Genomic DNA, 12,861 nt, shown 5'->3' with positions numbered 1-12,861 from the left:
CTTCCTCTTATCATATTCAGGGTAGCAGGGGGCTGGAGACTATCCCAGCTGTGAGAGGCTAATACAGAGAGACAACAACCGCTCACACTCACGTCTTTGGACTGTGGGAGGAAGCTGGAGTACCTGGAGAAAACCCACCCAGTAAGGGGGAGAACATGCAAACTCCTCACAGAAAGGCCCCAGGTAGATGGTGGAGTTGAACCCAGGACCTTTTTTGCTGTAAGGCAAGCGTGCTAGCCACCATGCTGCCCGCAATTATAAACAGTATAGTGACATCTTTTTTTTTTTAAAATAAACTGTTATACTTTAACAGTATTTTATATAAAAAAAGAGCTGCCAAATCTCATTAATTTCACCTAAACACTTTTATTAGTTCCCTTCCTTTTCCGTGTCTTTCTGTGTGGCGTGCTGTGTTATTTAACTATTTAGATAAGTGAATCCCAAAATGTTGATTCTGAGAATCTGGATGTAACGTTTTCAGTGGGAGAAACGTTTCGTCACTCATCCAAGTGACTTCTTCAGTCTCAGCTGACTCAGGCTCCCCCAACCTTATAAACAGCACATTTGCACAATAACTGAAAGCAGCCCACTGAATGAACAATGAGTGACGAAATGCTTCTGCCACTGAAAACGTTACGTCCAGATGAACAGAATCAACCTTTTGGGGCCATATAAGGTAAGCAGCTTCACTTGTAAACAGCCAATCTAACAGAATCAGCCTGGTGCTGATTTTCAGGCTTGTATTTAGAAATTCTTTTATTGTTATACCATCTGTGCTTCAGTTGTCCTGTTAGGATTACATTTTGCTGACCGAGCCAAACATGATCCCACAAATAATAAAGATAATCAGTTTTCTCCTTTGTGGACTACGTCGCAAAAACAGGCAGCTCACAGTCAGCTGTGAGTGATCGGGAGTGATGTGGCTGCCACAAAAACAAACTCACATCCAACAGTCTTAAGTTTAAGCGAAAGATATCACCGTATCCATCTGTCCGCTAAAGGCGAATGATTTCCTCCTTCCTCTCAGACAGATTTTCAGTTATCCCCCCAGACGCGTACAGGAAGGGGAGGCGGAGTAGGAGGGGGACTTTTTGTAGTGACTAAAATCTGATGACCACATTACTTGGATTTGGTTAATATATGAAACCTGTACAGTCCAGACGCACGGAGTGTGCCCACACAAACACAAAGCTCACATTTATGCCTGCACGCCATACAAACAGTCAGATGATACACAGACCTGTGTGCTGCTTCAACCATGCGTCATGATGACTTTGAATTGGACTCTCTCTGTAAATGACACACTTTGATTGGTGATCTTAACAGCTGCCTTCCCTGAGACATTCTGCTGCTGGATGACTGTTATAATGCTTCTAACATGTGTTCATCGGCACAAAGTTGGTGATTTAGATCTCTGTTATTTCTCTGTGTGTGTGTGTGAGTGCACATGATCAGGGCAGGGGCCCACCCAGGAAGTGACTCCACCCTGTAGCGATGTACAGAAGTCTCCCTTGCTGAAGAAAAGAGCAGCTTCACAGCCACAGCCCATAGGGTCTCCATTTGCCCTTCTCAAAAGACTCCATTGTTCCCAGAAGTCTGAGGCGAGAGAGTGAGCTAAAGAGAGTTATGAAGTAGCCGTTGGGGCAGAGGCTGGGGTGGTGGGTGTTGGGCCGCTGCCTAAAACCACACGGAGGAGAGGTTGCCAGAGACAGAGCATCTCTGTGCGGCTCACAGCCTACTGTTGGAGCCTTGCCCCAGCTTAACAGCACCGTATGAAAAGCCCCGCAACACGACACAAAAAAACACACCTAACTGTCAGAGGACTCAACAGACCCAATGATTCAAGGCCGTATGGTACTCCATATTTGGTTCTGTTTGTGTGCTTGCTAATAGGGGCTGTTTTTTTTTTCTTTTTGAAAATCTGAAGCATTACTTAAACGGGCCAATCACAGTGGGCAGTTGGACACTGCCCCCGGGGAGGGTTGTTAATAACGTTGGCATTTTGAACATGGAAACAGAAAATAAGTGTCATGTGATTTTAACTGTCGCAAGTATTTTTCCAAGTTAAGAGTGGATAAAGCTCTGATAAAGAGTAAATTCACTCGGAGGCGTTTTCAAGCCATCTATATGATCATCTGTAACTGATAGGATCCGAACAGGACAATAAACAGAAAAGAGATATTTTCCAAAGACAAAGGGCAGCTTTTAGAGAATAATTTAGTACAAAAAATATTGTGTTTTAAAATTTTTTTATTGAAACAGTATGACCAAAAGCACTGCAATTAAATAAACGTTTTGAACGAATCAGACGGCACAAATTAAAGACTCAGAAGTGATAATATGCAGCAAAGCAAAAGGGGTGGGTGGGACGGGGGACACGTATCGTTGCAAACATTTGCAGTGTCTGAAGCTTGTTCATTAAATATTACACCACTCAGTCAGTGCACATATTAAATACGTTTTTAAAGCAAGCAGGGGTAAGCCGAGACGTCATTATTTGTACATCCATGTGACACACTCTTGCAAAAAAAAAAAAAAAGGCATAACTGCCAAACACTTTGCACTAAAACAAAGTGCAATTATAAATTGTCATCCTATGCATGCAATCTAGGGTCAGGTCAACTGAAAGGACTGGATGGCTGTTCTGGTATTAACAGAAGCACTGTCAAGACAATGTCACTGCTATGTCTGATAACCAAAAGTGCGAGCCTTTATAAGCCAACGGGCCAAGTTGTTTGTTTTGGAATGGGTATCAGTTTAAAAGTACATTCAATTCACATTTTTAATGCACTTCCAAAAAAAAAAAAATCCTCTTAGCTAGCTAGAGAATACCAGAGACAGTGGCACAAACCCTTCTGCTAAATTTCACAGATATGTATTAGGTTTTTATATGTAAGTGTTAAACTGGGCAGAATGTCACGTTACTCTTGCAAACGAGGGGTGTCTTTTCGTGTCTGATGACCCTCAGAGCTCACCAGGGCCAGAAGCTTCATCCAGTTGGCCAACATATTAGGGGCTGTGGCTGCATGACAGCATACTCTATACCGGTGCTCGTGGGTGCTTTAGCCACAACAATAGCCTAAGGCTGCCTGTACATAGTGTACTGCATATTCCATAATATCAAATGCCTAGCCTATGCAAGTGCAACATATGAGAAAATGAGTAACTGAATGCTGTATAGTCTTTGTCTAGCACTGTATATACATCCAGCAAAATTGGCAACAGTATTTCTTGTTTTCTTTCCTAATCCCAGCCTCCTTATGTCTTTGATTTGTAAGTATTTCTAATTTTTATGTCATTTTTCTTTCTTGATATTAATCTAAGTCAGTCACTAAATCGCTTATGTGGAGGACTTACCCCTGTCTTGTCTTTTTTCTACAAAATGCATTTGAAAAGCCTGAAATTCTTCCTGACATCCTGTTGTCACCTTGTTTTGTTCTCTTTAACAGCTCCTCGGGATCAGGAAGTTTGCAGGGGCAGGTGAGGATTTTGGCTCGTGTACCCCTCTTGTCTCACATACATGCAATATATACATTAAAAAAAATAAAGCCCCACCCTCCCCACCCCGTGCCCCTCGCCCCTCGCTTTTGTTAACACAGTCCAGAGTGCTGGTTAGGTTTGCTTAGTTCTGGCATTGCGTGCTTGTTTTTAATAATCAGAAATGACGTCACAGTTCAGTAGTTCAGAATTTCCAGAACTTCGCACGGTCCCGCTGCTTTGTAGGCTTTTTCCTCAAGGTCTGTGGGATACAAAGAGAGATCCAGTCAGAGATGGAAAAGATTTTTTTATATGATTGGCAGTTAGGGTTTATATTATTTTAAAGTTAATTCATCGGGGGACTTGTTAAGTAAAATTAGATAGTGAACAAAGCTGGGTTTTATGCATAATTCATGGATTACGCAGCTTCAAAAGTTGAAGAGAGTTAAAAAAAAATACACAATTTTCAATTTCTGTGAAAAAGTTTTTGTTTTTTGTTTTTTAAATTTCAAACAGAACAATAACTAAAGAAAATCTGATTATTGGTTAACTTATTAAAAAAACAACAACAGATGGCTATTGCTCTGGTTAGCAACCCTGTTTCTAATGTACAAAGCCCCTGTGTTTCTAGGGATCAAATCAAGTTGTTAACACAAAACCACTCTAGCTGACGGCCATGGGCCACATAGACCGATACTAAGTCAATAAACAAGCTCATTTTAAGGCCACTTGTCACCATGAATGCTGGATTTTCCACCTAGAAGCATGGGACTCTATGTCAGCAGACAGAGGAACAACTATGGAGCCTTGTCAGTAGCTCTTGGGAAAAAGACGGCTGTAAATAGGTGTGTGAGGGGTTAAAATGATTAGCTGAAGGGGTAAAATAGAGAACTTTACAAAGACCATAACACTCTGCTTTCTGCCAGGCTTTTTGTTCCTTGCAGACCTGTGACACAAAAATTCACCATCATTATTAGCAGTAATTATCATCATATGTTCACAGGGGACAGAAAACTGTCACTTCATATGGACTTGATCTACTTTCAGGAAGGAACGTCTGTGTTCAGATGTGCTCAGGAACAATTTTGATTGAAATGCTGGTTTGGGAGAATTCGTAGTCACCTTTTCTTTCCTATGTGACTTCATTCTTGGATGGTTCAGTGATGACTCAGTGCCCAACATCTGTGTAACACTGCCATGGATTTAATCTTTGTGTTTATGTACATGCGGTGGTGAGTTACTTACGAGTATTCGCCCATCCTCTTCAAGACAACAATGACCACTGCTGTGATGACGGCCACTGCCAGCAGGGCGCCGACTACAATGCCCACAATCTGTCCAGAGCTCAGGGCCTCTGTTAGATGAGAGTTAGTGCATTTAGATCCATAGTTAATATATTTAAACAGCAATGGTTATTAAGTGTATGTTAGACTTATTAAGTGTCACCATTATATCTATTCAAACTGACCTCTCCTTTCTCCCACACTTTCCTCACCTTCTGTGTCCTCCTCAATGATCAGACCAGTGGTTTCTGTCCCAACAGGGCCCACTCTCTCAGCAGTGCCCTCTGTGTCAGCAGGGATCACTGTCCCAGTAGGGCCCATTGTCTCAGCGAGGTCGTCTGTTTGGGGCTCACTGAATACTTGCTCAGTGGATGATGGGGTCTCCTCAGATGTATATTCAGTGTATTGGGTAGGTGTATTGGGAGCTTCTGTTTCAGTGACTTGGGCTCGAGCTTCGGTTGTAAGCGCAGGCACAGTCGTATGGTCATTGAAAACGTGTGTTGTAATTTCGACATGGACCGTTGTTGGTTCAGATGGAGGAAGACTGGTGACAACAGGATTATTCACTAGAGTAACACCAGCTGTGGCTTCTCCTTCTGTAATGGCCACAGCTGAAGAATAAAGTTCTGTAGGGTCTGTAATTGGATCTGGGGGGAGGAAATAAGAAATATAAGATCACAAGCAGGCCAAACATTCAAGGCAGAAAGCTGTTTAACCCAAGCCTCCCAGGTCACAGGTTTCCATCTATCAAAATTTGTTTTTTCACTATCACAGAGTGCTTTCTCAATGGGTCATTTTTGGCTTTCTCCCTGTGATATCGATGTCTCTGCTGATTTCTTTAATTTAACTGTGAAAATCTCCCAGTATTCAAAACTCATCAAATTATAATTTGTTTTTGTTTTTTTTATTTGGATGACTCAATGTCACCATTTTTAGCAAACCATTACCTTTTTTGTATGTGTTAAACATCTTTTCCAAAGTTACGTTAAAAGTAAGTTCAAGTTTGAAAAACAAGAAAGGATGTATTTGGTGCAGCTGGGTAAAATGCACGCAGGTGCTGGGGTTGTACTGCTAATGCAATTCCACCTGATCGCGAACTTTTTCAGTGATGAAAAACGACATGTTACAGATGTCGTTTTGAATACTGACAGATAAACATCTGGCTTTTGTTAACATTAAGTATTAGCCTGATGGACCCTAGCATTAAAAATTCAGAATGGGTGATTTTAAAACCGTGAGCGTGTACTTAAAAGAACCCTGACACATTTTTGAGACTGATACTGATATTTGATCATTTAAAAACTCCAGCCAATGTTTCTTTCTTTGAGAAGACACACACAAAACATAAGCAGGTTTCCCTAACATTCATTATCTGCCGTTATTTAAGAGTGCTTACTAAGATAATATCACAATTCAGTTGAAAAATAATCTTGTTTTACAGTTTCAGTAAGTTGAATAAATTACTCGTTTACGCTCTGACAGACTACGTGGATCAGCTGGTTGTGCGTACCAAACATGGGGCGCAAAAGGGAAGTTGAAGAATGCCCTCTGATGGACAAACCGTGCAACATCAACACTCATGGTTGAAGGGTGTTTCTCCCGTCACTTGCTTTCATTTACTGCCCGATTATAAATGTAGATACCAACATATTGGTATTTATGTCATAATACCTTCATCATTAACCTGTGCATTAGTACATATCCAACACTCGGCAAGATGACAGCTCATTTAAAAGTGGACATTAAATGTTATTTGTTTAAGCTCTGTTTTCTTTGCAACTTCAGAGCACGGTTGATTGGCATGTTCATGCTGTGGAAGTATGAAAGAACTTTGGGCTATTGTCGTTTCAACCAAATTCTTGTTTATTGCATAATTCAGCAATGTTTCAGTTCAATCGTCCTATCTGTGGCCTTTCACTTTATCTAAGTCATTGTTACCCGCTGGAAAAAAAGAAAAAAAAAACACGGTCTAAGACAATGACAAACTTTATCGTTGCGACTCTGAATGCGAAGTTTATACCAATATCAGTGAATAAACGGACAATAGATCTGCTTGAGTCTGTGGGGATGGGTGAAAATGTGAAAAATAAACAGCGTTAATGTTTAGACTCTTCACTCACAACATGATGTCATTACTTGACCTTTCCCCCCTCTCACACTCCTCGTCTGTCTCATACAGGTTCTCCCATCATCAGCGCTGTATCAGCATGCGCACCCCACCCACTGACTTCATATAATATGCATCCTCCCTCTGTTCCCCCTCCCCATCCCTCTATCCTGTCTTCAGGGCCTCGTGTTTGCGAACTTGCATGCCACATGCTCTGACTTATTTCCTGTGGAGGGAGCCACTGCCGCATGTGTAAGCAGAGCGCAGGCAGGCTTGTTAACCATCAGACACTTAATCCGTGCAGTCACAGGAGGGCGGGGTCACAGGGAGAAAGCATGAAAGTTTCTTTGAAAAGGTAAAAAAAAAAGACGATATGCAGTTTAAAACATCTGAGTTCATTTGTTTTTCTGTCGTTGTATTTCTGTAGTTTCATACGTTTTCTTGACTGATGTTTAATATCTAAAACGCACTTTGTCACAGCTCAGAAGACCATCTGTGTGTCATGGTAGGCTCTTATTTTGTCCTAACTGTAAAAACATGTATTTAGCGTTTATTTTGCCTCTTTCATGAGGGTCTGGACCACGAGTCGGCCTGGGCTCAACATGATCATTTCCCACCAATAACCCGAGCTCCATCTCCCCACGTTCAACATCCTCCCAGCCACAACTGAAACTCTAGCCTGGACAGCACTGTTTCAAAATTAAGGAGGTAGATTTCAGCGTGGCACCAAAATTACAGTCTGCGTCTAACTTTCCACTGACAAGCTGCTGGCCTGAAGTTGCGCCTTTTTCTTTGGAAAAAACCCCCGATTTAAAGCTATTCATCGCACAAAGCCTCCTTACTGCAGTGAGCAAAAATGAGCTTCTGTGCGAGTCTTCCAAACTTAGCTCCTGACATCATGCTCTCTCCATCTCCGTTTTTGTCCGGTTCTTCTAAATACCTGAAATAATAGAGAATGCTTTACCCAGGGTAAAAATAACTCTTGAATGGCTGGGGTTAGTCTACCAACCGGTGCAGCACTGTGCTGCCTGGTGTGTTCATTAGCAACAGGCGGGGGTAAATATAACAAAACATTTGCTCCCACTGAGGAAGACTATTGAGAAGGGGGTTTACTAATGGCGACTCAGACTGTTTGTTTGGAACGTCTGTAAGCGATGATAAAATGGTCTGTGCTCCACTGAGCGTGGCTCTATGCTACGTGTAATCACTCCATCATTCTCCACTACCAATTGTTTCATTATGTGTACAGTTCCCACAATTAGCTCTGAGTAGTATTTCCTCCCCACCGTGCTAGCCCTTCTGGGTTAATGCAGCTGCATTAGTGAGTAACACAGTGACTTTTAACGGCTTACATACACTCTCCCCTCCTCTCCTTTTAATCTACTTCTTCCCTATCGTCATCTTCATAAACCAGACTCCCTGAGGATAGGTTTGTTGCTGATGAAACCGCTGAGAAGGCTGAATCCTTGGAGAGAAAGAGGAGGGAGAGAAAGGGAGGGGGAAAGCAGCAAGGGTGGAGGGGGAGCTCTGGGGGAATGGCATGTTGCAAATGTGAGACGCCAGGGAGCACCCCGTGTCCCGTCCAGAGTGCTTGATTTCACTGTGAACATGGCGTGTCTGCTTACAGCAAGATGTACCCCGTGTATGTACTGCGTGTGTGCAGCACATAGGTGAGCTTGTGTTCATCCTCAGGGGGCAAATGGACAGACCTAGAAAAAGGAAGCCTGACGCTGCTACAGTTTCTACAACTAGTTTTAGTCTGACTCTCAGTCAGTTAAACGATGACTGCAAAGTTGGAAGCTTTGCTTTTTCTCACGAGTTTCAGTTTTTGATTTATTTTGGACTTTTTTTCTTTTTAATTTAGTTAAGTTTCAGTTAGTTTCCAGAGCTGCTCTGCTTATTTCAGTTCAGTGTTTATCATTCTGAACATGTTTACTTTTAGTTTCGTTTTTATTACTTTCAGGGTCAGTTTTAGTCGGTTTTTATTGTTGTGTGGAGGGCATATGCCAGTGGCAGAGTTTCTGCAAATCATTATAGGTATTACTTTAAAACAGAACTTTTTGAAAGCAGTTGACTCACAGTCTTGTAAACATCCAAACCCTCGAAAAACACCTCCATCAGCCCCTCATCAGACAAGCTGTAATAACAAATTTTACCAAACTGACAAAGAGTTAAACTAAGGATATTTCTTCAATCTATATATAATTAAAATTTTAAGGTCAAAAAAATAACTCCAGTTAGTTTTCATTACATAACTAAATTTTTTTGGAAGCAGTTTTCTTTTCTTTTCAAGCCTTCTTCATCATTGCATCGGTTTTCATGTCAAGCATGCTTGAAACATCATCCAACGCCCCGAAAACCTTCATTCACCCAGTGAGGGTTAACATTCCGCCTGTGTTTGTGTGCATGTATGTGAACTTGTGCATTAAAGGGTTAACGTAGAGTAAAAAAAAAATAAATACAATTATTACTTAGTAAAACACAAGCTTACATTAATACATTAATAAATTATTTTGGTCCACCATGGTATTTTGTTCCCACAATTTCCCCTAAAAAACTGTAAGTGACGCAGAAAATAAAAAAACAGGAAAGGGAGGGCGAGGTGAAGAAAAGGGCTGAGTGAAAAGCTGTAAAGGAATTGGTCAAAATGAGGTGAGAAAGAAATGGAGGGGGGAAGTTCACTCCTTACTGATATAAATTAAAGCGAAAAAACACTCTGGAGAGAGTGAAAGAGTGATGGAGGGATACAATAATATACAGCCAGAGACAGCAAAGGTGGGAGTACAGGCTTCCATTCATTATTATCACAATTAGCTGTCACTGAAGCCCACTGCATGCACGTGTGTGCGCGCGTGCACGTAAGATGATAATTCACAGTCCTGTGCACGAGATGTGAGGGAGTGTGTTCATCTTTGGATCTCAGGAATGTTTTTTCGTGGTGTTTAGGGAGCAAAATGTGAGCGATACAGACGCCCTCCCCATCTCGCCACACCAACATGAGATGTCACATGACGTACACTCCCCTGCTAAACTAGTGGGAGTCATCTCTAAAAACACCGGGCCGTGCCACGCAGTGCACGCTGGGGACTTTTTGAAGCAAGAGTGGAATATTCTCAGCCGGCCTTATCGCAGATGCAACACAATGTGCGTTGAATGCGTGTCCACATTCATTTTATAGCCACTCGTGTTTTTCTCCTCCCACTCTAACTCAGATAAAAAAGACATGCAGCAGGTCCCATCTGGACTCTATCACCAGGGGCAGAAATTGGCACAACATCAAGTTGGCCTTTAATCTCGGGCATTACAGTTTCTCACTACATTGCCACAGCATAATGAACCGGAACAGGCGTGATGTTAAACGCTATGGAAGGGAACACAAATAAACAAGTTACGGTGCATTATCATGCTGAACATCCAGGCTTTTATTTCCTTTCTCATGTTCTCCATGTCTCACAGAGGAAGTGCAAGGCTGGCATTTGTGCCTTTTTACTTGTTGAGGATATGCACATAAATCTTGGTGTTTTTTCTAATCTTTTTGGAGCTGCTACTGTCTCAGTTTCGTCAGGATAAGGGCTTGGTCTGGGATAAAACAGTCTCCACCTCCCCTTTCCTTAAACAGATTAATCTTTCTCCTTAGGGAAATTTTTGGAAGTATGGCGGGATAATTTTTATTTTTATTTTTAACATTTTTTCTTCTCCTAATTAGATTCAGTTGGTGTGAGAAGTTCTCGGACCTCGTGGTCTTTCTTTACGCGCGTGTGTCTCATACTTGGAACAGGAGCGCAACATTTGGGTCATTTCTTCAAGCGGGCTCGGACAAAGGGCATTAACCTCTTCCTTCGGCGGCCAGATGTGAATGGGATGTTACTGGCCAAGCAACTGCAGACAAAACTCATTATAAGAAGGAGACGAGGGGAGGGGCGGGGGGAGTAGCAGCGAGAGGGCGGTGGTGGATGATTGTACAGGATGAAGATGGGAGTTAGAAAGGCTCCATTTGTGAGGTATGAGTGGGGAATGACTGATTTCCTTTGTTTTCTTAACAAGAACAGGGAAGACTTTTCGAAAACTTCAGTGGTTTCTTCCTCAGTTAAGAAAAAGAAGAAGCAAACCCCGCCATAAAACGGGACAGACACACAGACCAGGAAAAGCTTGTCGTGTAACAATAGACCCATCGCTTTTTGTGCATCCTGTGTTCCCCCAAATCTGAGGGTTACACTCATGAACCTGGAAGAGAGAGAGCTTGAGAAAGCTGAAGGGCTGTTAAGAGACGGTGGTGGTTGGGGGTGGAGAAGGAAGGGGATATTTTAAGTGGTAAAGTTTGCAACCCCACCAAAGATGGGTAAATGCCAAGGGCTGGTGTGCTGCACATGCTAACAACACACGGGTAAAAGAGGGTGGGGCAGCTCTCAAAGTTCATCACGTCTCTTGCTCCTCTCTCATCCATATGACCCTCTTAAATATAGAGCCTCCCACTATTAATACACCCACATAGACACAAAACGGCCCTGCCCTGCCCTGCACTTTCCTCAGGCTTCAGCCACAACCACTGGGCAGAGAGTGGCTGGTCAAGGCAAAAGAAGAAAGCAAGGCAAAGAAAGACAGAAAGTTAAATGATACATGCTGTGAGAACGACTCGAGACAAAGCACAGATGAAGGGGGGAGGAAAAAAACAGAGGGAAAAAGGAGAAAACAAAATCAAGTGCAGCGAGAGAGAAATAGGAGAATCAGGAGTAAAACGAGAGGAAGCAGAGGATAGGCTGTCGGATAAATATGTACGGTGTATGTTACAGTTTACAGCCCCCCCCCCCCCCTGCACATGACCACAGTTTTTGGGACGCTTCCAAAGGATATTGCTTTCTTCTCTTTTGGCTGTGCCAAGAAAACTACAGACATGAGGCACCAGAGCTTCTTGCTATTACATCATATATTTTTCCCCCCCATGCTTGCAAAAAAAAAAAAAGGAGACAACAGAGTGACAGCGAGGGAAAAATACAGCAAAGCAGGATGAGGTAATTTGTTAAAATGAACACGGAGCATTCATATGAGCTGATCCCTCTTTCTTAAATTAACACCTTCGCTTTTCCAATCACTGATCTTTGGCCAAGTTTGGTGGATTAACCGCAGATGCTAGAAAAAATATTCTTAGATATTACACAAAAAGGATTTAAGATGTGAGTACGTGTTTAACACTTGTGTATTTGCGTGTAAACAAACAATTGCATTAACTTATTAATGAATACAAATGAAACCTGGACCATTTCCCCCCATTTGAATCCAGCCTGCAAAGTGTTATTGTTCAATCGGCAGGGATTAAAGCAGACAAAGAGTAGTGTGGTGAGGGCACATGGAGGCAGAGGGAGAGAGAGAGGACACAGTGTGCTAACAGTAGGATGGTGATAGCTGAGAGTTCACTTACTTGCACTTGTGAAGGCGCACAAAAGGCCAACAAGGGCCGACAGGAGCAGCAGCTGAACTTTCATTGTGTCAAAAAAAAACCTCTTCTCTGCTCTTCTCGCCAGTCAAAACCCACAGAGACGTCCCCAGGGGCACAACACCGGAGACGTAACACACACCAGACACACACCAACCGGTGTCTACGGTAGTAAAATGTTGAGGGACCCAAAAAAGGTCAAGAATGAAAATAAAGTCTTTGGCCGGAGGAAGTTTGGGAAAGCGGTGGGCTGAGATCCTTTCAACTTGTGGAGGTGAATGTGAACAGACTCGGGCTGGTCGCTGTGGAGGAAGAGAAAGAAAGAGTGGTGGAGGGATGCAGACAGGACAAGAGAAAAGAGAGGAGAGATCTGGCCACTTTGGGTGAGTGCGGAGAGAGAGAGAGAGAGAGAGCAAGAGAGAGAGAGAGGGAGGAATGGCACACGGCAGGAAGGAGAGAGAAAAGAGGGTGCATGTGAGTGGCTGAGAGTGGAGGAGGGGTGCTGGTACTGGTTGTGGTGGCGGTGGGCTGGGCGGGCTGAGGAGCAAGGGGCAGGTTGGACT

The 12,861-nt window shown here is 42.8% G+C and overlaps 1 protein-coding gene across 2 annotated transcripts; it reads right to left on the bottom strand.

The window, feature by feature from the left end:
* Positions 1-2,238: 2,238 nt before the first annotated feature.
* si:ch211-156j16.1 (uncharacterized protein LOC564557 homolog) lies at positions 2,239-12,765 on the bottom strand. Of its 2 annotated transcripts, none has more exons than XM_063465342.1 (4): positions 12,284-12,765; positions 4,946-5,407; positions 4,723-4,831; positions 2,239-3,739 (listed from the first exon to the last, which is right to left on the bottom strand). In XM_063465342.1, exons 1-4 carry the CDS (start codon positions 12,345-12,347, stop codon positions 3,733-3,735), a joined length of 642 nt encoding a protein of 213 aa, XP_063321412.1. In that variant the 5' UTR covers positions 12,348-12,765; the 3' UTR covers positions 2,239-3,732. The 2 variants fall into 2 exon arrangements, with proteins under 2 accessions (XP_063321412.1, XP_063321413.1); XM_063465343.1 differs by having other exon boundaries at positions 4,973-5,407; positions 12,284-12,763.
* Positions 12,766-12,861: the final 96 nt, after the last annotated feature.

The sequence above is a fragment of the Pelmatolapia mariae genome, linkage group LG20 (genome assembly GCF_036321145.2).
Source record: "Pelmatolapia mariae isolate MD_Pm_ZW linkage group LG20, Pm_UMD_F_2, whole genome shotgun sequence".
Taxonomy (NCBI): Eukaryota; Metazoa; Chordata; class Actinopteri; order Cichliformes; family Cichlidae; genus Pelmatolapia; species Pelmatolapia mariae.
The sequence above is the reverse complement of the archived record's forward strand: the minus strand, read 5'-3'. Positions and strand labels throughout refer to the sequence as shown.